Source organism: Saccopteryx leptura, chromosome 7 (assembly GCF_036850995.1).
Source record: "Saccopteryx leptura isolate mSacLep1 chromosome 7, mSacLep1_pri_phased_curated, whole genome shotgun sequence".
Taxonomy (NCBI): Eukaryota; Metazoa; Chordata; class Mammalia; order Chiroptera; family Emballonuridae; genus Saccopteryx; species Saccopteryx leptura.
The window spans coordinates 56,680,227-56,707,327 of NC_089509.1; the positions used below are offsets into that span (position 1 = coordinate 56,680,227).

Genomic DNA, 27,101 nt, shown 5'->3' on the forward strand with positions numbered 1-27,101 from the left:
CTTATTTATCTATTATGGACTCGACTCAGATATCCCCTTCTGTAGCTACTCAGTCTATAATTTCAGACTCCACCCCCAACACTTCCAGTATTCCACCCCTGTTTTAATCTTCTTCTTTGGCACTTACTATTAAGTATACTTTCATATTTGCTTCTTTTTTTCTTTTATTAACTTGCCTCATCTAGAATGTAGGTTCTATGAGCATAGGGATCTTAGATCTGCCATATCCCCAATGACAGTAGAACACAAAACTAAAGGTGCTCAACAAATATTTGTGGAATGAGTGAATGATGTCTGTGAAGCTACTAAGGACCTTATATTGCACATGCTAAAGACATCATTCTTATAATCACACAGAATCTCAAAAGGCTTACCACCTTGACTGTGATAAAAGTGCATATACTCTTAATATTAGTCTATATACACAAGATAAGTAAAAGGTCAGCAGGTCAGGGGTCAAGGTGTATCTGCATATATAGCTGGGCTTAATTTAATCTGCCTCCTACAAGTTTTCTAAAACTAAATGTTAGTCCTCTAGGTCTCATTCCTTAAAATCCCAAAATATATACAATTGTGTGACTATCCAGAAGAGTCCAGTAACAAAATGGCGCTGGATGCTGAGCGCACAGTCTCTGTGTCCACCAGATCTGGGTTTGTATCTCAGTATGACCTGGACAGGTTACTTATATGGCTCAAGCTCTGGCTGTGAAATGGGTACCCTGGTCAACCTATGCTGCTAGCACTGATGTGAGGTTTAAATGAGATCATCAGTCACATCCTCAGCATAGTAGAGCATTGTTTAGCCATTCTGGCTGGGGTGTGGCCCTCAGCTCATGGCCATGCATTACTTTTGGTCATGGTGCTCACCTCTACGTCTTAATTCCAACTCTGGCCTGAACTGCCCAAGTTTGCTCTCAGCTCCCTTGTCTGCAATAAAGAACTGGAATTGGTTGTATGGATGGCTCTTGGTCAAGTGTCCTTCTGTCCAATAAAGCAATCATTCTCAGTAGAAGGAAGAAAAATCTTCTGCTCCTACCTTAGATTTGATACAGTGACATCTGCCTGCACAAAAGTAGTGAAGTAATAAAAAAAAAGAATGCAAGAAATGGCAAATTAAGGCTGTATGGCTTTATGGTTAGGGAAAAGCAATGAGGCAAACAAATATCACATTTAAAGGGCTCAGTGGGATTTGGAAAATTAGCATAAGTACATAAATCTAAGTAGTGCTAACTTAGAGCAATTGCATTATGAAACATTTATCAGCCTTTTGAGCCCTTTTGATGAATTTGTCCTTGAGCCATGTTCTAAAACTTAAAATAATTGTGTCTAAGAGCCAAACAATCCATATATTAAAGTATAACTTGCATATACCACTCCTTCATCAATGATCCTGATTGGGAGTGTGATACAGAGTATGCATTCATAATTCTTATAAAAGATACCAAGTAGGCAAACCTAATGAGAAAAAAAAAAACAATACAAAAGCTGTGATCATTTCTTCTAGTTTCCCTTTTTTTCCTATGATAATGGTGATCTTATTTTGTACTATTATTGTTTGCTTTCACCTCTATTATACTCTTTGTATTTCTTTTGTATCATGTCTTAAAGCCTAGGAATAATGTTTTCCCTCTTTAGAAATCAAGAAATGTCAATTAAAATAATAAAGAAGTACCACTTTTTTTGCCAAAGAGGTAATCTCTTTGGCAAAAAAATCTCTAACCAGTGGTGGCACAGTGGATAAAGTGTAGACCTGGAACGCTGAAGTCACCAGTTTGAAACCCTGGGCTTGACGGGACTAGGCACATATGGGAGTTGATGCTTGCTACTTGTCCCCCCACACTTTTCCTTCTCTCTCTCTTTCTTTCTTTCTTTCTTTCTTTCTTTCTTTCTTTCTTTCTTTCTTTCTTTCTTTCTTTCTTTCTTTCTTTCTTTCTTTCTTTCTTTCTCCCCTCCACCACCTCTCTAAAATGAATAAATTAAAAAAATAATAAAATTTTTTTAAAAAAGGACTGATACTACCCAATGTTGGTGGTAGAATGGGAAATGGGTCCTTTCATACCTTTGTGGATGCATGTTATTATTTTTTTAGGGGAGGGGGCTTTTTAAAGGAGATTTTGCTGTTGTAACTCAAAAGCTTTAAAATAAGCAAAAAAATTGATCACCCTTTGACTTTATAGCCTTATATTAAGACTTATTCTAGGGAAATAATTGAATATGTACTCATAACTATATGCACAGAATATTTAATGGTTCATTATTTATAATGTGACAGTTGTAAACACCTAAATATCCAAAAATAAGAGATTAGTTAAACCACTTATGATAATTACCTAGTGGAATACTATAGAACCATAATTTTGACATACATGCATACTTACATATGTGTATATTAAATACAAATATATGGAAATATGGTCATAATTAAATAAAAATAGGTTAAAATATGAATATCTTATGAGCCATTGTTTTCAAATGTATATTATATACATTGAAAGTATACACCATATATGTATTATATACATAGAAAGTATACACCAAGATATTATATTTATATGCATAGAAAGTATACACCATATATTATATGCATAGAAAGTGTACACCAAGATATTTACAATAATTATATTTGGGTGTGAAGATTATCCCTGGTCTTTATTTTCTTTGCCTTGAATATCTGTAATATATACAGTACATCAGTGAATATATATTATTTTTAAGCAGAAATATATTTCCAATACAAAAAAAAGAGAAAGGGAAACATTTTGACATCAGTTTTTTTTAATACTTCCTCTGAGGAGAAAATCAGTTATTACTGTGCTTCTGCTGATTAGTGATTGGTATAGATTCAGGCCACTGGGACTTTGGAGCATTTTCATCAACTAAAAAATGGAGAAGAAAAGACAAAACTGAAGAGCACAGCAATAGGAACAGGTCTGACATCTCAAAAGCCAAGTGACTTATCGTACTTGCTCTTCTTTGCTCTCCCTCCCTTAATCAAAATCTGTGACCAAAACCTTCAATTGGCAGTTTGTAGGTACTTTTAATTGGTCAGGGTATGGCATCAAACAATTCAGTTACAGAACCATCTTTTCAGTGTGCTTAAGCTCAGAAATTTATGTGACTACCCCTAGGAGTCTCCAACTCTCCCCGTGTGGAAGAGATGGCGGGCTGGGGTTGGAGCGGGAGAGACTCTTCAGAGAAGCTGATACCTGAGCTGAAGGGTAAGGATGCAGTGGTCATGGGGGGCAGGAGAGGAGATGGCATTCCTGGCAGAAGCATGAAAGCATGAAGACGGACCTATGGAGGTTTAGTAAGTGCTTGGCGAACACTTATTTGTTGTGGCGGTAGTGATAAATAGAAGACAAAATAGCATTTTAGAAACCTTAGCTTTTCAGTCTTTGTAATAAAAGATTCATTAACTTATGCATATTGGGTGCCTTTAAACTTAACACAGTAAGTAATTTGTGTTCTTAAAACCTTTTATTACCTTACAGTTCTCTGTGCCTCCAACACTATCTAAATGAATAGCAACAATAAGAATATACAATGGCAGCTAGTTGTTGCAAATCAGGGGAAGAGCAGATGCATAGTGACAATGTGGGGAGATTAAACCTGAGTGTTGATCCACATTCATATCCGCAGCCCTTAGACTGTTCACATTCCATAGAAGAACTAAATTGGAATGTTTGAATTGCCAATTTGGGTTCTACCTGTGGTCAGTTCCTATGGAAATCTGTTAGCAATCAGGTCAACAGGGCAGATGTCCTCTGATTTCATTCCTTAAATGTCTTAATTTACCTTCAGAACTTGAACTTATTGAAACCATTTCTGAAGATGTTTATGTTTCTATTATCTTTCACTGCAATAACTTCCATAAGGAAAGTTGTATGATTTGTCTAAAACTTGCCTTCCTCAAGATTCATGGGGCTCCTACTATGTTAAAAAAAAATCCTGTTCTGAGCGTATCTTTTGCAAGGTAGATTGACCACTGCTTCTTGGAAATTGCCCTCTCACTAAAAATTCCATATACAAAATATTTTTTCAGAGTTATCAAATAAACAGGAACAAATTTGGTAATGCTGAAGAGCCTTTCTCTCAAGTCTATCGGGGAAGACATGGGTATGGAATAATAACTACTCCTAAATCTAGAGACAGCGGACACTAACAAAAATCAACCCACAATGGATTAACCGCAACCTATCTTGTTTTGAAATTAGAATGTGCTTTCAAAGTGTGAACGACTAATGGGTTTCTCAGTTTGTCTAGAAGCCATTTTAAATTATAATTGATCAAAGATAAGACATAACCTTGTAATTTTTAAATCAAAGTTAATAAAAACTGTGCAAAAAAATTTAAATGAAGTTTAGAAAATGGAGAATCAAAGAATAACCAGTGTGTCTCGACTCCAGTCCAAGGAGAAAGTTATTGATTCTAACCCTAACGTAAAAAACGCCAGTTACAAGACCAGCTTGATTGATGAGGTCCTCACTGAGCACCCTGCTTCTTTTGGTCTCATTCTGATGTGTAATTTGTTCTCCAGAGAATATCAACCAACTAGTGAGGGGGAAAATATAGCCCAGATTATACTACTCACTGTAAAATCACACACTGGCATTCCACTTTTCAAATATGACTCTCTTGAGTTTAGTTAGTGCAACTCAGCCCCTGAAAAAAAAATCATCACTCCCCAATGAACTAGCAAACTGATTTTGGAACCTGCAAAGCTGAGACCCAGTTCCTAGACACAGTGACTTCACCTAGTGCTACCAGCCCAACATGACAAAGCCAGCTGGCCTCGTGAATCTTTGCTACAGAAAATGAGAGAGGCTGGGGCATTCTCAGCAGTCATGAACTCAAGAACCAGCCTTCATTCTACCTCTCATCCAGTCACAAAGGGATCAGGGTTTCAGAAGATCAAATTAGACATGAGTTTCATTTTGGTATGCTTTCAGGGCAGATGCCCGCAGAAGGGTTCTCACTGGTGACTGAGAGTTTCTGTCCCTCCTAGAACCCATAGTTCAATAAACTGACTGCAGCAGAGCAGCCAAGCAGCCAGGCCCTGGAGACAGTCTGCTAGAGCCTTCAGTCATGGCTTCTGAGAGGCTAGAGGAGCCCTAGAAATACACAGAGAAAGCCAGATAGTTTGGTTGGTTAGCAGTGGTAGTCAACCTGGTCCCTACCGCCAACTAGTGGGCGTTCCAGCTTTCATGGTGGACGGTAGCGGAGCAACCAAAGTATAAATAAAAAGATAGATTTAACTATAGTAAGTTGTTTTATAAAGATTTATTCTGCCAAACTTAGCGAAAATCCGATATAAAGTACTTGGTAAGTAATTATTATTATATGCTTTCACTTGCTGTAACTCTGCTTTATAAATTTTATAAAGTAAAGTGACTTCCCTACTTTATAAATCACCATTACTGTGGAACCAGTGGGCAGTTAGACAATTTTTTACTAACAGATACAAAAGTGGGCGGTAGGTATAAAAAGGTTGACTACCCCTGGGTTAGAGCATCAGCCTGAAGTGCAGAAGTTGCCAGTTTGATCCTCAGTCAGTGCACATACAGGAACAGGTTGCTGTTCCTATCTCTTTCTCTCTCTCCCCCCGCCCTCTCTCTCTCTCTTCCTTTCTCTCTTGCTAAAATCAATCAATAAAAATGTTTTTTAAAAAGGAAGAAATGCACAGTGAAGCCTATAATCCTATATAGAGAAACAGCTACCTGTCATCCACTACCCTTTGATAAACAGATGCACTACTTCTGCCATTTAGCATGTGATTTCTAATGGAGGCTGAGCACAGTGTTATTTAAAAAAACATTTTTTTCCCTACAGATTCAAGATAATATCACAGTTTAAAATAAATAATTTCTTAATCTCACTTAATACCAGTCTGTAATCAAATTTTCCAAACAGTTCTAAGATGTCCTTTGCACCTGTTTGTCCATGCCAGGACTAGGACATTACATTGCATCAAGTTGTTATGACCCTAAATCTCTTTTAATATATAATACTCCCTTTTTTCATGACACTGATATTTTAAGAGGTCAAGCCAATTATCCTATAAAAAAGCTCACATTCTATATTAGTCTGTCTGATTCTTTATGGTCTTAGCTTGCCCCTCCATATCCTGAGTAAACGACAAATTAGATTTAAAGTTTTGATTAAATTCAAGTTAAATGATTTTGTCCAAAAGAAAAGAAAAGTAAATATCCTGGGTGATGATGAAATCCTTGTATTGCCTCAGATCACAAGGCAGTGTTCTCTGGGCATTAGTGGTGCTAAGGTTGACACTGCATTAAGCTGGTGACCTTGTGATTTCTCCAATGTGCCGTTACCTGCTCCTCTGTGACCTGAAGGAAGGAATCTGTACGGTGGGGGTTTTTGTTTGTCTGTTTTCTGTTTTCATGATATGAATGTCTTATTCCCCACCAACCATTTGTCTAAAGGTTTTATCAGCAATTGATTTCCCTTTGGAGTCTCCTTTTCTACATTAGCAGGTCTTATGCCGCACTGTTTACTAGTTATGACATGACTGAGTCATTGATCCTTAATTTCCTCACCTGTAAAATGGATATAAAAATAAAACCAATTCCCATGATTGTTGGAAGAATTACATGAGATATCCACATATCCATGCTCTGCCAAGTGCCTGGCGCCATGCATGCCTGGGCTACTTGTTATTGTGCTTTTCCGAATTTTGGTTGTGATACTTTGCAGTCTCCAGTCCCTGAGGCAGATGACAGCGTATCTGATGAAATTGCTGCAGAGCTCAGGCAATTAGACTTTTGAAGAATATTGCCTTATGCCATTTTTTTAAGGCAAATTGGAATTTGTTTCGAATAAGCATTGCCCAGACAGGTGTTTCCTAACGCGTGTTTTAAGAACCAATAGACTCCTGACATGCTCCAGGGGCAAAGGGCTCCATTGTTGAAATAACATTTGGGAAATGTTTCCCGTTCTCATCTCTTCTGGGGTTTCTTTACTAAGTTAAAACTTCTGGAAAACCTCACAGGAAAGAAACCTGCTTAACTTTGCTCAGTTAACTATTTTCTCATCTATTTGCCTGTGGATACTATCCATCCTTCTTCCACCTTTTTAAAACCAAGTCACACATATAAACATTACATTGAGCTGCTTTAGATATTTCCAAAGGTTTGAATGAGGAGGGAGTCTCACTGACAAGCCAACCCACAGTAGAAAGTTGGAAGGTGTGTGTCACCGGCCGTTGGATCCTGAGAAGCCGTGCAAACTAGAGGAGTTCCTAAGAGGTTTATTTCATTGTTGGGACGGGTAAGACAGAAATTGGAGTGTCTGTAGTAATTCAACAGGTGAACTCTCTTCCTCAGATTTTCTCCAAATCTCACCATGACTCTTAGAGGATATTAGAGTACATACTCCTATCTTATAAGTGTCCTTCAGCCACTGGGACTTAACTAGGCTGACAGAAATGAGTCACTTGGTCTGATACACAGAGACCAAAGGGCGTTGAAGGTAAAATGGTTCAGAGGAAGACAAGAGGATTTGGAGTCAGAAAAATAGGAGGTCAATTCACCTTGATCCCTGGGCAAATCTTTTATCTTCTCTGAACCTCAGTTTCTTTCTCTATATAATAAGGACAAATAAAGCACTTAGTTCAAATGGTTGTGAAACTCTCATTAGATACGTAAAAGCATTTATAAAATACAGTGTGTCCGTAAAGTCATGGTGCACTTTTGACCAGTCACAGGAAAGCAACAAAAGATGATAGAAATGTGAAATCTACACCAAATAAAAGAAAAACTCTCCCAGTTTCATACCTATTCAGTACAGTTTGATGTGGGCTCACACACAGATTTTTTAGGGCTCCTTAGGTAGCTATCCCATATAGCCTCTACAGACTCGTCACTGACTGATGGCCTACCAGAACAGGGTTTCTCCACCAAACTGCCGGTTTCCTTCAACTGCTTATCCCACCGAGTAATGTCGTTCCTATGTGGTGGCGCTTCGTTATAAATGCGCCAATATTCACGTTGCACTTTGGTCACGGATTCGAATTTAGCAAGCCAAAGAAGACACTGAACTTTCCTCTGTACCATCTACACCTCAACTGGCATGGCCGTGGGCTGCTCTGCTGTATACACGGTGTTACATCATCATCTGCGCATGTGCACATGCTGCCACATCATCCTATAGAAACTGGGAGGGTTTTCCTTTTATTTGGTGTAGATTTCACATTTTTATCGTCTTTTGTTGCTTTCCTGTGACCAGTCAAAAGTGCACCATGACTTTACGGACACACTGTATAAAATGCTACATAAATTCTAATTAATTTTAATGTTAAGAGCATGCTAACTGATCTTAATGACCCATAGTTTGGTCCAGTAGTCATTCTTGTATTCATTCAACATGTGTAACATTTTTATGTCACTTATAAGGTACCAAACACTAGGTTAGATACTGATGTAGAGTATGGAATAAAGCAGATCTAGTCCCTGTCCTTATGGAGCTCACATTCCATAGGGGGTACATATGATAAACATGTATACCAATAAGTGTATTACTGTAGTCCCCACTCCCCCAGGTATTGATGTGATATTTTTTAAATGGGGTTATTGCTATAATCTACTATAAATAGATGCATTTCGAAGGTAATATCCATGAACTGTTCTCAGAAAATGAATTTGTCATTTTACAGAAAGAATAATATTATTAGTATAGAATTAAAAGAGAACTTAGGAATGATTTATCTCAATCCCCTAATTTTATAAATGAGGAAAACTAAAACCCAGAATACTATAGAGACTTACCTAGTCAGATTTGGGGGTTTTATGTGTGTGCATGTGTTTGTGAGAAAGAGAGAGGTCAGAAGTCTTGAGGCTGGAACTAGAACCCAGCATTTCCTTCCCCTGGTCAGCTTTCCACTCTGCTGGGCTCCTCGGAAAGGAATTGTAAAAACTAGCTTCTGTTTTAACAGCTTATTCTGATGATCACACTCGATACAATGTGCTCCAATTACAAGAAATTGGGGATGCAGCATAACTGATTTTTCTGAACTTTGCTCCATGCAACAATTATTTTAATAGATGTTAATAGGTTATCACTTTTTGGTCAAATTAGTTTAGGAAACCCTGCATTCGCCCTCCACCCCCCCCGACCTAACTTTAGACATCTATAAATGCAGTAAGGGAGCCTCTTAAACTCTGTTCAACTCAGCATTTCCCAGATTTATTTGACTACAGAATCTATTTCAAATTGTTTTAACAATTCAAGTGATTAATGTGCTGGATGGGTCAGTGCATCCTTAGCTTCAACTTGGTTGGATTCTTGGTAAAGTGTGTAAAAACCCAGTCATAAACCAAATCGGGTCAGATAACTTTAGAAAGGGCAGTTTCTTGGATCTTAGGGCTTCAGACTGACTATGGATGTAGGAGCAACACCAGATCTTTTAAACCAAGGGCTGTAATGGGAAACAACGGGAGCTTCATTAAAGAACTCTCTCTGTTTTTTAATGATTATTTTCAAGTTTTTTAAAAATTATGATTTTTTTTTTTTTTTTAGGCATTCACAAACCCAGAGTACTCCAAAAGGGCATGATGTCTTTGCAGGATATCCAGATAAGGTAGCTGGATTTCTTGACTTCCAAATAACTGTGTATCTTTATTTCAGACTCACCCAGGAGAGCTGTCTGTGGCTGTTTGGTTCAGCCATCCAAACATGAAACTGTTAGTGATATTTTGAAGTCTTTGAGACAAAAGCTCAGCTTGCTAAAAACTTGGTTCAGCAGAGAGACAGGGAGGTACAGCGAAGAGAGAATCAAAAGCCTGGAAATTTGCTGCTGAGAATAAATGCTAGCTGCTCCCCGAGGTGATTTGTCTGTGCACTCCACTCTCTACAGATGTTAGAGCCTCTTTCTGAGCAAGGACCCGAGGTTCTTTGGTAGCACTTTGATATCCTGCTCGAATTCAATATGTGAAATGGAGGCGTCTCTCTGTGACTTGGAGCCCACAGCAGGCTTTGAAGTCTGATCCAATTTTTGCTGCCTACTATTTGATGTTGAAAGGATGAAATGAAGAAAATGTACAGTTTTTGCCAGTAACTCTGCTGAGCATATGTAAGATTAAAAAAACAAAATCCTTTGGATGATATACTTAGAAATGTTAAGTAGATTAATACCTTCCTATAGGTTTTCTTTTTTCTCTCTTAGGGATAAACATTAAGCATAGGAGAAAATCAGCACATAGCTGTTTTTATATTCTGGACTCTAATTAATTTAAGGAGGGGCTCGCTTAACTGTTCAGAGGAAGAAATAAATGAATGAAGTAAAGGGTGTCAGGACTTTGCAACTAATTGCCCCCAAGGAGAGGAACTCTGCTCAATTTTAAAGCAAAACAAGGCAACTTACAACATGACCCCAATATACTTAGCTTCTTCTCCATACAATCGGAGTTAGGGGACCCTTAGTTAAATGAAAGCCATGTCCTTAAGGTTGTTTCATCAGCAGATAAAAATAATGTTTCTGTTACTGGGTCTTTCTGAAGCACTCGGTTTCTGGGACTGATTTGCTGTCTTCTCGGACACACCATGCTGCTCCCGGTCGCCCAGGACTGAGTCCCTTGAGGGGAGCCCCTGCAAAACCTGGTAAGAAGAACATTTTGATTGCATGCTACTTCTATCATTTGCATGCTTGTGCACTTTTTAATGAGTTATTGCGTTGAACTATATAGAAGGCAGGACTCAGGTAGTAGTAGTACCACCTGGTGTTAACCCAAATTTTAGATTGGAAAGCCAGCCACCTACCCATGCCATTTAAGTTTACTTTTCTGAAGGAAGAAAGTGAATATCAGAGGCCATACTTTTCCCTTTACTCGGAAGAACCTTAAACTAAGAAACTGTTTAAAACTTCATTTTGTTAAAGGAAGCATAAACAAACTGACTAGCTTTCTGGTGCAGCAGATCATTTAGGGACTGGTAAAGAATATAGATTTAGTGAGTAGTTCTGCCCTTTTGGCAACATGGCCATTCTTTCAGCAAGAATATAAACATCTTGCTACACTCTTTGAAAAATAACTATTTCGGGCCCCTTTATTAAATTCTTTGCTATAAACTATGGTAAAAGTCAGTTTGGGGATTTAAGTGTAGCTAACTAAATTCAGTACGCTTGGAAGATAAAATAGAAGCATAATTATAAAAATATTTATGAACCAAAAGATACTAAGGACAATGTAGACCATTCCAAAGAAAGAAACCTTTTCAACTTAAAATACCAACATTCCATTTACTGTTGACTTCATCTGTTTTCCTGAACTCTGCAATAGTTTCTCAGGTCTGTAAATCTAATCTTGGCCATTTTTTCAGTGACAAAGTAGTACTATGTGAACTGAGGTATGTATAATAAATATGTTAGGACCTTTGGTCCCTATGGAACTTAATCCTCTGGGAAAAACAAGAGAATATGTGCGTATTATCACAGAATGTTTTTAATGGATATGCAGAAAATGATAAACTTGTCAAGGGAATATTTTCCCCATCACCAGATTTTTGAAGAATAAGGCATGGTGGGGTAGGCATAGGAATAGTGCATAAAGAGGAAATTTTAGGGAAAATAGAGGTGATGGAGCAAAATTTATTATGTAAGAATTTAGTTGGCATTTTTCTCTATCCAAACAGGCCATCTCTATCTTTTAATTGGGGTGTTTAGAACACTTACATTTAATGTGATTATTGGTATGTTTTTGGTTTAAATCTATCATCTTGCAATTTGTATTCTATTTGTTTTATTTGACTTTTTTCTCTTTTGGCATTCTACTTTAAAATACATGTGAAAAGAAAATTTTCAGGTATAGTTGAATAGTCAAAGGCACAGATTCTGGGGTCAGGCCTGGCTAGATGAAAACCTCTGCTCTCCTGTGAATGTTAATAAAGTTACATAACAATGCCTTACCTCAGTACCTACTCATGTAAAATGCAGAAAAGAGTAGTTCATAACTGAGGGCTTGAGCTGAGAAATAAATGAGCTAGAATAAGTAAAGAGCATAGCATAATGTCTATGGTGTGTTACTTTTTGTTATTGATATTATGTAATTGCAAAGTTAATCTATAATTATGAATAATAGGTAAAGAAATCAATTATGTATTGTAAGGCATTAAGTTTTGGTAGAGGTAGTTCAGGGGGAGCTAAAATAAATTATATTTTGAGCCAAATATTCAAGAGACTTGTTGGATTACAATTATTTTCCCCAAACTTTAGGAAAGTGTCTTTGGAAAGTCAAACTTATTGTTTCACATCGGACTTGCTTGTCATAATTGTTTCTTCCTTCCAATCTAGGTGGTTTTCTGTTGGGTTTGCCTCCATCACCATCACATCTTATATTCTAGTGGTCATCCTACCTTCATCCTTTTCCTCCTTTGATGGCTCACATGCACATATGCCTGAGAAGCCCTTCTAAAGCATACCGTGATCATCACCTCCCCTTCCTTTATACCCTTCAGGGGCTCCCCATTGGCCCAGCATCAACTCTAAGCTTATTTAAAAAAACTTTATTTTTTTTTTCCAATTACCATTGTCATTTATTATTATATTAGTTTCAGGCATACAGTTCTTCTACATTTATATAACTTATAAAGTACTTCCCTGGTAACTCTAGCACCCACCTGACAATGAACATAGTCCTTACAATATTATTGACTATATGCCCCGTGACTATTTATTTATTTATTTATTTATTTTTTATTTTTATTTATTTTTTTTCCATTTTTCTGAAGCTGGAAACGGGGAGAGACAGTCAGACAGACTCCCGCATGCGCCCGACCGGGATCCACCCGGCACGCCCACCATGGGGCGACGCTCTGCCCACCAGGGGGCGATGCTCTGCCCATCCTGGGCGTTGCCATATTGCGACCAGAGCCACTCTAGCGCCTGGGGCAGAGGCCACAGAGCCATCCCCAGCGCCCGGGCCATCTTTGCTCCAATGGAGCCTTGGCTGCGGGAGGGGAAGAGAGAGACAGAGAGGAAAGTGCGGCGGAGGGGTGGAGAAGCAAATGGGCGCTTCTCCTGTGTGCCCTGGCCGGGAATCGAACCCGGGTCCTCCGCACGCTAGGCCGACGCTCTACCGCTGAGCCAACCGGTCAGGGCTTATTTATTTATTTAATTGTGTTTATGTAGATTCTAGGGTCACCCCGAATGCACCTCCCCTCCCCCCTATTCCCCTCAACATCTCCTTTGCCCCCCTCCCTACAGCACCTTTCCCCCTTCCCTTCAGCTTTATCCCATCCTATCATCCCCTTTCCCTCTGTCCTCTTTTCCTCTGGTCCCTTTGATCCCTCCTCTGTCCCCATGACGATTTTTTAACTGCAATTTCTACTTCTTAATTCCTTCACCTTTTTCACACAGACCCCTCCCATCTGGCAAACATCAGTTTGTTCTCTACATCTAAAAGTATGTTTCTGGTTTTTTTGTTCATTATTTTGTTTTTTAGATTCCACTTGTAAGTGAAACTGTATGGTATTTCTCTTTCTCTCATTTCAAATAGTGTAATACCTTCTCAGTCCATCCATGTTGTTGCAAATGATAAGATTTTATTCTTTTTAATGGCCAAATAGTATTCCATTGTCTGTATGTACCACATCTTTATCCATTCATCTATTGTTGAACACTTAGGTTACTTGAATTTCTTAGCTATTATAAATAATAATACAGTGATCAAAGTAGTGCACATATCTTTTCAAATTTTTTTTTTATTTCTTCAGATAAATACCCAGAACTGGGTCATATGGCAGTTCTAGTTTTAATTTTTTGAGAAACCTCCATATATTTTTTCATAGTGGCTGAACCAATCAACAATCCCACCAACAGTGCACAAGGCTTCCCTTTTCTCCATATCCTTGCCAACACTTGTGTATTTATTGATGATAGCCATTCTGATAGATGTGAGGTGATATCTCATTGTTATTTGAATTTGAATTTCTCTGATTACTAGTGATTTTTCATATATCTATTGGCCATTTGTAGGTCATCTATTTAGGTCCTCGGCTCGTTTTTAAATCAGATTGATATTTTGGTGTTAAGAACCCTAAGCTTCTGTGAACAACATTCAAGTCTATCTCTGTTCTTGTCCTAACCCTCCTTTCTAGCTCTGTCTTCTATTGATCTTTCTCCTCCATTCTATGCTTCAGAGTATCCAAACTATTCTCTATTCTTCAAGTGTCCCTGGTGTGTTCTGTTTTTCCTCTTTGTTCTTACTACTCCCTCTGCCCAACCTGTCCTTCTTTCCTGTTCACTCTCAGAGTCCTCGCCATTCTTCAATCTACAGTGGCTCCCCCCTCTGTGCCCTTTGACATTTCCTATAGTACTTGTCACATCCTACCTTGTTATTTTCATGCATCTGCTAAGTCTGGTGTGGTATGTGATTAGAGGAAGCAGGGAATAAATCTGAAGCTACTCAAGCCAGCTCTGCTGAGAGCAAACATGCAAAAAAGTGTTCAGATGTGGGGTTTGGACAATGGCTGTCATCAGCCCCTTAGTCAGAGAGTCTCAGAAGTGTCCTTAATTGGTCCATTTAAGCCCGGCTCATTCTTTACATAGGAGACAAAGGCACGACATACCCAGGAAGTATATAACACAAATCACTTTGCCTCTGATCTCCACAGTAAAATTATTTAACTGGACTGACTAGCATATATACAGATCTAATCTGATTTTACTATGTAAAAATATATTTTTTTAGGCGTTTGTTCTTCTACTTATTTATTAACTTATGTACTCAGGAAAAAAAATTATAACTTAGTAAGTACCAAGAACTATTCTGGGCTAGCACATCTCAAACTGTTTTTGAAAGCCCAGTTTAGGGTTTATTTTCTTTTGCAATTTTACACAGACTGATACTTTTGTGACATACAATAAAAATGAATTACTAGATAATCGCACATGGATGTGTTATGTCAATATGAAATCGATCACTTTCTATGTTCCTTACTCTAAATTAAATTACTCTAAGTGTCTTTGCTCGTATTTTGGGGATTATTAACAAAGGTTGGCCAACAGACCACATGCCCCTAGCACTGTTCTAGGCATATGTGACAGACCAGGAAAACAACCATCAAAAATTTCTGTATGTTCTAGCAGAGGGAGACAACAATCAACAATAAGCATAATAGTATAAGTAAGTCAGTTGTATGGGATGTTAGAGGAGCAAAGTGTTATGAAGAGAAAATATAGCAAGGAAGAGTAGGAGTGGCCAAGTTGCAGAAGACAAAGGGATGGTTGACTTTGAAATAGGGTGGTCAGTATGGGCTTCATTCATTGAGAAGCTTGAAGGTGGTGAGCTAGTCAGACATGTGGATACCAGGAAAAGAGCATTACATGGCAAAAGCTCTAAGGAGAGAACATGCATGGAATACAGGAGGAGTAGAAAGAAAGACCGTGTGACTGGAGCTGAAAAAGCAAAGAAGAGAATGGTAGGAGATGAGAGGTAACCAGATGATGCAGCTCCAGTCTTTCTGAATGTCCATCTGACTCAGCAGGTCTGGGCAGCTCCTAAGATTCTGCAGGAATAATGAACTTCCGAGTAGTGCTGATACTGTTCGTCTGAGGTCTGCATTTTGAATAGTGAGGGTAAACTCAGTGAATCAGGGAACCACTAAGCATTTTCAGCAGAGGAGTGACATGACCTGAATTATGTTTTAAAATGATTCCTCCAGCTACTAGGTTGAGTATAGACTATACACATCATCCATAAATATCATGTGTAAGTTACATTTTCCAGGCAGCTAAACCTTTCTTAAAAACCTATGACTCCCTTTCTTATTTCCCTGAAGCTGGAAATGGGGAGAGACAGTCAGACAGACTTCCGCATGCGCCCGACCGGGATCCACCGGGCACGCCCACCAGGGGGCGATGCTCTGCCCCTCCGGGGCGTCGCTCTGCCGCAACCAGAGCCACTCTAGCGCCTGGGGCAGAGGCCAAGGAGCCATCCCCAGTGCCCGGGCCATCTTTGCTCCAATGGAGCCTCGCTGTGGGATGGGAAGAGAGAGACAGAGAGGAAGGAGAGGGGGAGGGGTGGAGAGGCAGATGGGCGCCTCTCCTGTGTGCCCTGGCCGGGAATCGAACCCGGGACCTCTGCATGCCAGGCCGACACTCTACCACTGAGCCAACCAGCCAGGGCTTATGACTCCCTTTCGTACTAAGTATACCAAATGCAATTCTTCTTCTTAGTATCTCAGGACATGATCATTAACAACTATTACCACACTGGGCTATGATGCAGGAAGATCCTTAGATATGACTGTGAAATGAAACCACCTACCCTTGAATTTAATGACCCCCAGACCATTAGGATCTTTAGTTAATATGCCTTTAGTTATTATTTTAATGTTCTTCTCTTTTGACACAAAGTTGATGTTTCTTGTTATTATTAATGTGCTCACTTATTTGTAACACTCTTTCTCCTCTTTTTTTCACCTCTGTTGTGGTCTAAAATACAGATTTTAAACATTTTTCAACAGTTAAAAAAAGGATCCGAGTAGGGTAACTGAAGGAATCTCTATGAGCAAAAGAAAGGAAGCTACCACGAAAGGACTAGATGCTACTGTCAGCACATGCTGGGCGCTTTACCTCTGTTTTCTTATTGTAGAGCACACAGCTTTATTGTAACTATGTGACCTGCATGTTCAAAGACTGCCATTTCCTGCCCTGGGTTTCCTGTGATACCTCACCTAAGTAACATAGCTCTGCCCTTGGCTATCTTCTCATCTACAAGTAGCATAAATTATTCCTATTCCTCTTTGCAAGTAAAAAAAAAAAAATCATTGCACTTGCTAAGAATAACTTTAACTTCATTGCACCTTAAAGATGGAACACAGTACATTTTTAGGGAGTTGAGGTGCAAACAGTATTGTACCCGCCTTCTAAGGGGGTCACAGTTGGCAGTGCACAGTGGCAGGTGTGGGAGAACCCCCCAGAGAACACCTGGTGTCAGGTCTCTCGGGGCCTGTCCACCCCAGGACTGCCGGCAAATCACACACTCTTCTCTAATGCCGTCTACTTCCTTATTTTCCTTTACCTTTCTTATTTCTCATTAATAAATTTTGTTGATTTTGGCATAAGTTCAGCTATCAGAGAGCAAATTTGGGCTGTGTTTTACTTTTGGAACTCTTTATTTTTTGTCGCCAAACATCTCAGTTTTCCAGGGACTGGAGAGTTTTCCAAGATGTGGGATTTTCAGTGCTAGCTTCAGGACAGTCTCAGGCAAACATGGATGAGTTGGTCACCCTATTATAATACTGGAAGCTGACCTCTCATTGGGAGGAACTACTTTTTAAAAATTAGATTCCCTGCATCAGGCTAAACTAAGCCTTAGATATGCTACAGACTCATCTCACACTGGCTTCCTGTGTTTGGAAGAGGTTGCAAGCAGCTTGCCTAACAACAACCACTATGATCATAAAGGGCTCAGATGTCACCCATTTGACAGGGGAGCATGTTCCTACAGTGGAACCTCAAAGGCAACATCTTTCCTGTCAGGAAAGCACATGGAAACCAAGCCCCACACAGAGGGAAGGCTGCTGGGCCCCTGTCTTGCACCCAGTGCCGTTAGGGAATGCCACACATGGGACTTTAGGCTGCCGTTGTGGCCACACATCTGGATAGTCTCTGGTGCTCTGCGTCCCTCTCTTTTCAGCTCCCACTGGGCTGAGACATCTTTGCCTCATGCCCAGATGCCATGGAATTCACCATAAATCAGTGAGTGGATTGGTAGTGAGACTGTTATAGCCTCGGTCTCAGGACTTCTCTCAGTGGGACGGTAATTATAGGCCTAGAGTTCTGTCCCTGAGCATGGGGAGGTGGAAAACTCTCCTTGTCAAAGGATCTTTTTAGATCTGGTGGTTCTTAAACTCTAGTGTGGGTATCAGAATCACCCAATCTGTTAAAACACAGATTGTTGGGCCTCTTACACAGTTTCTGAGTTTGCAAGTTTGTGTGGGGTGGAGGAAAAGGGGGGTCCCAGGTGATGCCATACCGCTGATCTGGGGGCTGCCCTTTGAGAACCTCTAATCTAGACATCCCCGATCTCGATGATATTACACTGAAATGGAAAAATGAACTTTATATATATGGCTTTCTGGTCATTCATTCAACAAACACTTATTAAGCACCTACCACAGGTCAGGAAGTGAAGACACTTAACAAATTGACTCAATTCAAATATCTTGGTCTTTGCAGCTGTTATTTTCCAAAGTGGATTTGGTAACAACACACTGAGTGTCTGTATTTATCTTGTGGTCTCATTATATTCTCAGGAAGTTGTCAATAACAAGTTTATATGTAGGTACTTCTAACTTTGCTATAGAAGAAGAAGAGGGGAGCGTTCCCAGTACTCAATTTCTAAAATTATAAGAAATTATTGCCTTTAAAGGATATTTTTATTTTATAAACTATACTTCCTCCTCAGCCAGCCAGCTGCAAAGCAAAATTGCTCTACATCCCACCGGAACTGAATATTTGCCCATATCTCTAATACATATGTTATTATTGTAATGTTTGTGTCTTGGCTCTTTGCAAAAGAATCCAGCCAAGGCCAGCACTGGGAAGAGTGCACAGGGTGAGCCTTCTGGACATGAGGGCAGAAGGATGGAAGGAGAAAGAGGAGACAGTATAGTTCTTCTAATCCCAGGCTTAATTCTAATTCAGCCCTGTTTATATAATCACACACCTTTCCTGTTTTGCTTATAAGACTTTTCTAATTTTTATTAGATCTGGATTTTGGGATGATGTTGTTTTGTTTTGCTTTATTTTGTAATTTTGGAGAATGTGAACAGAGCACCTGGGACATCAATGGAGGTTTACGCCAACTGGGACAATCTGCCCAACATTGTGGCTTTCTAAAGGAACTTTGTAGGATACTCACCAAGAGGGAAAGATTCATTTTAGTGCTCTGTTTCCCTTGAGACTTGAGGATCTGGATGGTAAGAAGGATGGTTGTCCACATAGATCGGCACAGTATCTGCTCCTCAGCCTGTGAGATTCCGACCCAGCTGGAAGAGTTGCAGCTGGAGAGGAAAGTAGCCGCTGCTACAAGGGTGGTAGTTAGAAGCCACGGAGGTCATTTGTCAGCCATCATTTCTGAGGCCATATACCTCAGGGAAAGCCTTGTGGCTGCCTGTTCTCATTCCTGCAACTTATTAAAGTACATTACAAACTTGGAGAGTTCTGGACATTATTTTGCTTAGATTGTTACTGCAACCATATGAGGAAAGTTCAGCAGGAAATTTTCTGGTTCTTTTCTGAGCGCATTAGGTCAAGATGCACTTTTTGCATTGCCGAGTTAGATTCTGGCACTGACCCAGGACATCAGGAGTGCAGCTGCGAAGCAACGCAAGGTGGGAGGCGGATAAGTCAAGTTAGGGTACTTGACTTCCAGAATTGAACATTGATGGCATGACTGTGAAATGTGCCAAGAGTAATTTTATTTTTAAGTTCTTTTCTTACTTGATGGATTTGAAATAACACACACTCTCTAGACTACCCTGTTAACCTTAGCTGCCTACTTTGTTTAATTTTAAAGGATTCTTTTCAACTTTTAAATGAAATATACAGTTGTATAATGGTAGGAGTAGAGTGATTGTTCTTTTTACCTTTGTTTGTTTTCCAAGATTGGGAGCAATAAATTTTTTGAGTTTTATTTCTTTTTCTTTTTTTCAATTAATAGACTATATGAACTTTACTTTTTAATAGTTTGTTATTCAGAAAATTTGAACAGAAAGTAGAGTTTTCGTAGACTTGCTTACCTCTTCCCCTCCCCCCAATTTTCCATATTATTAATATATTTTATTGATACGGTTCTTTTGTTACAATATTGATATTATTATTATTATTAACTAAAGTCCATGATCAACATTATGATTTATAGCATTATAGTCTGTGAGTTTTGTCAAATGTATAATGATATGTATCCGCCATTGCAGTATCAGACAAAATGGTTTCATTTGCCTAAAAGTCCTCTGTGCTCCACATACTCATTCCTTCTTCCTCCCTCTTTCCCCCTAAGCTCCTGGCAACCACTGCTTTTTATTTTTCAGTGTTTTACTGTCTTCATACTTTTGCTTTCCCAGACTATCATATAGTTAAAATCACAATATGTAGCATTTTCAGATTGGCTTCTTTCAGTTAGCAATATGTATATATTTAAGGTTCTTCCATGTCTTTGCATGGCTTGATAGTTTATTCCTTTTTATTGCTGAAAAGAATCCATTGTATGGACATAACACATTTTGTTTATTCCCATATTAAAAAACATCTTGGTCGCTTCCAAGTTTTGGAAATTATGAATAAAGCTTATAGAAACTTCTTTGTACAGGTTTTTGTGTAGACATGTTTTCAACTCCTTTGAATAAATAATAAAGAGTGGTATGGGTCAAATAAGTTTGCAAATATGATATATATGTTTGCTCGCTTATAGTTTACATTGGGTGTGGTCAACAAGCTGTAAGCAGGCAGGGTCCTTATAGCCTAAGGCTTAGTTTTAAGACTAAGCCTTTCCCCCTTTTTAATTCTAAGATCTTCTCAACACTAAGCTTTCCCCGTCTACGGCCATACCACACTGAACACGCCCCATCTTGTCTGATCTCGGAAGCTAAGCAGGGTCGGGCCTGGTTAGTACCTGGATGGGAGACTAAGCTTTCCCCCACACCCTTGACTGTTGCATGATGTGGGGTGGTACACTCTTATGAGGAATACTATTTATGCCTCAGATAAGTGACTTTGTATCAGATACTTCCTTATTTGTATACTGCTTAAAGGCTTTAATTTCTACACGATAAAATAAGGAAGACCAGAGGCGCTCTCTCTCTCTCTCTGGTCCTGAAATTAGCATTACAGAGGAGAAGCAGCCAAGATAGCATAGTGCTGAAGGAGAAGCCAGTTTGTGCAGAGTTTGTGCAGAGAGAAGGAGATGGGGAACAGAGGTGAATAAGGCTGGTGAGGTAGAAACCTTTGATTCTAGGAATACTCGGATGAGTCAGTGACTTTGGGAGCCCTGAATGGAAAGGGAAGTGTTTTCCCACTGTGTATTTCTCACCTGCCAGGTGCAAGCTAGGATAAAGGGTAATGGCCTACCAGTTCTTGGCTCCGTTGTTTCATTACCGTCTGTCTGAATCAAATTAGAACCTGCACAGGCCAGGAGGCTGTGGCTACTGGCCTTACAAGTGGGATTGCTAGATTATATGGTAAGACTATGTTTTGTTTTGTAAGAAACTGCCAAATTAACCTTGTATGGTCAGTGGCCACTGCCATCGTGGCCATGTAGGTTCTCATTGGATTCGGGCAGACGGTAAAGAAACAGTGGAGCCAAAAAATGGTGGGCTATTCTGTTTATTAGAGTCTTGTACCTGCAGACGAGCAAACAGGCAGGGAAGACCACTTCCCTCTCATTCAGAGCTCCCAAAACCCTGACACATTCTCCAGTTCTACAACCCAGAAAATCTTCTCTGGTTCCTCCTGGAATCAAAGGGCCCCACCAGCCTCAGCATAGCTCCCAAAGACCTTTAGCTCCAGTTCCACGTCTATACTTTCTTCTCTCCCTGCAAAACCTAGGCTGGGGGAAAATTCCCTTCTCCAGCAAACGTTAGCAATACAACGGCCCCTCCCAAGCAGGAAGTAATTCACAATTTGCAATCTGCTGCCCTGACGGCAAAGCACGGCAAGCACCGCAGTCTTTCATGGCGCTGCCTGGGCCAATGCAAAATATATGCAAGCAAACCTAAAAAAACACATTTTACAAACTTATTTGCCCAACAGTCCTTTAAAGTGGCCGTACCATTTTGCATTCCCACCAGTAAAGTATGAGAGTTCCTGTTGTTCTTCATCCTCACCAGCATTTGGTGTTATCAGTGTTTTGGATTTTTGCCATTTTAATAGGTGTGTGATGTTATCTCACTGTTGTTTTCATTTGCATTTCCCTGATGATGTGTAATGTGGAGTATCTTTTCATATGCTTATTTGCCATCTGTACATCTTTTTGGCTGAAGTGTCTGTTTAGATCTTTTGCCCATTTTAAAACTGTTAGTTTCCTTACTTTGGAGGTTTAAGAGTTCTTTGAATATTTTGGATACCAGTCCTTTGTCAGGTACGTGTTTTGCAAAAATTTCTCCTAGTTTAGGTTTGTCTTTTCATTCTCTTAACAGTGTCCTTTATAAAGCAGTAATGAATTTTTTACTTATATAATTAGGGAGAAAAATACTTTTAATTTTTTTTTTTGTATTTTTTTCTGAAGCTGGAAACGGGGAGAGACAGTCAGACAGACTCCCGCATGTGCCCCACCGGGATCCACCCAGCACGCCTACCAGGGGCAACGCTCTGCCCACCAGGGGGCAATGCTCTGCCCCTCCGGGGCGTCGCTCTGCCGCGACCAGAGCCACTCTAGCGCCTGGGGCGGAGGCCAAGGAGCCATCCCCAGCGCCCGGGCCATCTTTGCTCCAATGGAGCCTTGGCTGCGGGAGGGGAAGAGAGAGACAGAGAGGAAGGAGGGGGGGGGGTGGAGAAGCAAATGGGCGCTTCTCCTGTGTGCCCTGGCCGGGAATCGAACTCGGGTCCTCCGCACGCCAGGCCGACGCTCTACCGCTGAGCCAACCGGCCAGGGCCAAAAATACTTTTAAATAAACCTGACACCCATCTTATCTTAGCACCCACTCCCTATTCAGAAAAGAGAGATGAGGCTGAGAGGAACAAGGTATTTGGTTGTTCAGTAGCTGAAAAATGAAAACCGTGACGTGAGTGTGTTCCTTAAATTAGATGTAATCCATCGTAAGTGTTATAGACATAATTAAAATTCAATAAGGCTGAGGGACTTGCTTATATGACTACAGTGGTACCTTGAGATATGAATTTAATTCGTTCTGTAACCGAGCTCGTAAGTCAGTCAACTCATATATCAAACTGCCGACACTGGACCCGTGCGCCAACGTGCCAACTAGCAGCAGCTTCCCGAATCACAACTCGTATCTCGGAATTTCGCTCAGATCTCGAACAAAAATACAGACCGAGTCGCAGCTTGTATCTTAAAAAAAAAAAAGAATTTGTATGTTGGTCTGTTCGTATCTCAAGGTACCACTGTATATGCAGAACCATGGTAAAACTTTTTTCTCAGTTTTTATTTTTATTTGATTTTGTCATGGAGGCGATGAGTCTTGGAACCCACATGGCGTGCACCAAGGGACCTAGGGAAGACTGCCTCACAGTCCCCTAAACAGGTGTCCTGAGAGGGCCCTGACCCCCAATCCTTGTGGGTATTTATTGATACACACAAAATAGAAGCAGAAGCAGGAATGAGGAAGTCAGGAAGGGGAACTCTTTAGAGCAGATTAAAGGGAAGCAAAGTAGTTAAAATGTCCCCACCTATTGATTTATCAGAATTGGTAATTCTATCCCAGAATTGCTGCACAGTACTGCATTCAGTACTTTTGTCAGTAAAGCCTTTGCCACAGGACACTGAACTCTGTCCCTGTTTTATTATTTTCCTGTTCAGGGCCTCTACAACTCTGATTTCCTACTCACTTTCTATGCTACTTATGTAACCAGAACACCAAGAATGACCAGAAAAACTCTGAGGTTAGCAACCTACAGTAAAAACAGTATTTAACAGTATTTGTTAGTTCAAATTCAAAGAGGTCTGAGAGAGCATGAAATGTACCTCGATTACTCATTCATTCAGCAGGTGTTTACTGAGCAGCTACTAAGTGGCAGGCTCTGTGTTGGATCCTGGCAAAATACATAAGGGAGCCAGATCCAGGCCTGCCCTTATGAAGTTTACATTCCAAGGGAGAAATGAACAGATTAATCTAAAATTAAATCTCCTTTCAGCAGCGTGTTAATAAGAGTGAATACCGGAGCTTTGCTATGACAAGGATACATTTGTGTTCTCATGGGAGCAAAGGAGGATCAGATAGGCTACAGCTAAGCTGAGAGCTGAAGGGGGATCGGGCATTGGCCAGGCAAGGACTGGAGACAGCTATTTCTAGCTCTTTGCCTGTTCCCTTTCCACACCAGGAAAAGCTCACATAACAGAAAGATGAGACTGTGCTTGTTTTTCTTATTCCATTTTTTAAAAATTCTGAAATATAACATGTCTGCAGGGGGAAAATAGTGTTTAAACAAAGAGAAACAGCATATTGAATTATAACTGCAACTGAGATCACAAAACAGAACCTGCAAGGACCTCAGAAGCCTTCTGTATATTCCTTCCTGTGGTGACTCTCCCTCCTCCCTGGAGGTAACCCCCAGAGCACGCATCCTCAATACCGTAGTTTCATTTTGTTCACTCAGCTTTGTGTAAGTGGAATCACACGGCATGTATTCTTTGGTTTCTAGCATTTTTCTTCTTCTTTTTGTCCTTAGCGCTGCATTTTTAAGATGAATGTGTTTATTTTCATTGCTGTACAACAGCCAATTTTCTGACTGTATTTTTCTGTCGCTGAGCTTCTGGTTAAGATTCTTTTACTCAACACTCTCATTTTACAGATGACAAAACTGAGTCCCAGTTGGTCAACCCAGAGCCAGAATTCAACCCAGCCTGCGTTTCAGGGAGAAATCAAGGAAGTAATGCCTCCAGGCCAGCTCTCCGGGCCCAGGCTGCTCTTGCTGGTCTTTGGATGGCCACTTTAGCCTCTTACCTGTGTTTTCCTCTTTGCTCTACCAAGGAACAAAAGGAAATAAAAACCTCAAAGTATTGAACAGTTAACTCTATGTGTAGCTGTTGACTCAGAAGTCTGTTATATTATGCCCAAGTTATTTCATTGTTTGTTCATTGGTCAGAGTTTAGGATTTCACAGGCTCTATTCTGATTAAGTGTAAAGCCAGTAGCCACTGCCACCATCACAGTCACCTGGTCCATGCAGGTTTGAATTTGATTTGGACAGACAGTAATGAAACAACGGAGCCAAGAACTGGTGGGTCATTAGCTTTAATCTTATCTTGTACCGGTGGGCAAGAAATACACACAGTAGGAAAACACTTCCCTTTCCATTCAGGGCTCCCAAAACCACTGACTTCTCCGAGTTTCCTAGAATCAAAGGTTTCTAGCTCACCAGCCTCATTCACCTCTGTTCTTCATCTTCTTCTCTCTGCACAAACTCTGCACAAACTGGCTTCTGCTTCAGCTCTCAGCTATTTTGGCTGTTTCTCCTCTCCTCCATGTGGCCTTTCTGTGCTCTCCTCCAGCATGGGCTCCTCTACCCCATTTTATAGTATTGAAATCAAAAGCTTTAATCCAATATACAAATAAGGCAGTCTCTGATACAAAGTCACTTATCTGAGGCATAAATGGGATTCCTCATGAGAGTGCTCCACCCCATATCATGCAACAGTCAAGGGGGTAGGGAAAAGCTTAGTTTTAAAACTAAGCCTTAGGCTATAACGACCCTGCCTGCTTACAGCTTGTCCCCCAAACCCAATGCAAACTATAAGCGAGCAAACATATATATCATACTTACAAACTTATTTGACCAACATTAAGCTTAAAGGCAAGAAGGCAAAATAGGGGATAGAAAGCCATGTCTAGGGGATTATTAGCATTAGGTCTGTTTTGTTGATTAGACTGCTGTTGAATTTGGATTAAAATTGCTTTGTAATTTTAAAAAAGGGAACAGGTATATTTTTTATAAAACTGAATAGCAAGGAGTAGTAGCAGAAGGGGGGAGTTCAAGATAAACAATTGATATTAAATGAGTTAGTAGTTTTTCTCCCAACTGGAAGTAATTTATAGGAACTTCATGATCCCCTAAAAGTCACTATACTCTGTCCTAAACCAGAGCTTTCCTGAACCCAACCAGCCACCACTCCCAAACCCTTCCACTCCCCTATTTTGCTTTGTTGCAATTTAAGCCTTTTATTACATTATACTTCCCTGCTCTGTGATATCCATTCCTAGATTCCTAAGAATTTGTGTATGTGTAAGTTTGTGTATGTGTGTGTGTGTTTTACATGTGTGTGTAATACTCTGGCAGCTTTGAGGAATTCTGGGTTAGGACTTGTCCTTAAAAAAAGAGACTCCAGGATAAAGAATCAATGCCTAAAAATAGAGCCTGGCACATAGTAATACCTAATAAATGTTTAGTTGCTGCTGCTGCTGCCATTTCTCACTCCTCAGGTGAGAATCACTTCTGAAAGTACCTAATTTCCAAGTTAACAATTCCTTTCTTCTTTCCACAGAAATTTTCAAGTCTTATGGAGTGTGCTAAGATTTTTATAAATTGTATTTGATTTTTTTCCTCAATGTGACCACAAGTCTCAAGAGTGTATCATCTTGAAACTTATCACATTTAAGAAGAGGTAGACTGATTTGTTGGTATTTTCTGTGTGTGACAATTTGTGTAATGAGAAGTAGTTAACATTTCACTAACCACCTAATGCTATAAAAACATTTAGAGCTCCCACTGACTAAGATCCCCATTTTCTTTCTCCACTATCAAAAAGAGTGTGTTTGGTTGCTTAGCAGTGAGCAGTTAGAACAGCCAGCCTGCCCAGACATTAAGCTGGGTTTGTTTGACCTAATATACATGAAGACTCCATGTTCCCAAAGGGACCTTTCCTTTTTAAAGGAAGAAATTAATGATATCCCTTTTCATTAAATTGGTGCCAGGTATTTTCTCTAAGCAGCCTACTTAAAAGAACAAATTCAAACAGGCCCTAGAAACAAATGCAACCAATCTACAAAGCTCTTAAGGGATGAGTTTACACACTATCCTAATTTCAAAGGAGAAGTCTTTGTGTCCGGACACAATGGCTAGGCTCTCCCAAGGGACACACACCAACTTTAAATATCAAACTCCACATTCGTACAGAAATCTGATAAGCACAAAGAGCTCTAGGCTTGTTTCTGTTTTTAACTGATTTGACTCAAAGGACGATTCACATGCTAACTCATTACACATGGTCTGAATGTTTGGGGAATGGGTGGAGGATAGAACATCCTAGCATCCACTCCAAATCTCCAAGGATCAAATGACAAAGTGTTTGCTCGCTGTGTCCATCGCTGCTACATTTACCCACTCCCACAGTAGATCTGCTCACAGCCCCACGCTTGCACTCTGCTTTCTAACTTTCAGTTTGGGTTGCCGTCTGGGGAGCAGGGCTCTTC

The 27,101-nt window shown here is 40.0% G+C and overlaps 1 protein-coding gene across 6 annotated transcripts in view; it reads left to right on the forward strand.

Annotated features, from left to right (window-relative positions):
- The window catches only part of MYO3B (myosin IIIB), a 547,413-nt gene that overhangs the window by 418,651 nt on the left and 101,661 nt on the right, over nt 1-27,101 (forward strand). For all 6 annotated transcript variants that reach the window (XM_066345578.1, XM_066345581.1, XM_066345576.1 and 3 more), the window contains 2 exons: nt 9,535-9,595; nt 10,515-10,614. In XM_066345578.1, coding sequence (XP_066201675.1) covers nt 9,535-9,595; nt 10,515-10,614 — 161 coding nt within the window. The remainder of the gene's footprint in view (nt 1-9,534; nt 9,596-10,514; nt 10,615-27,101) is intronic.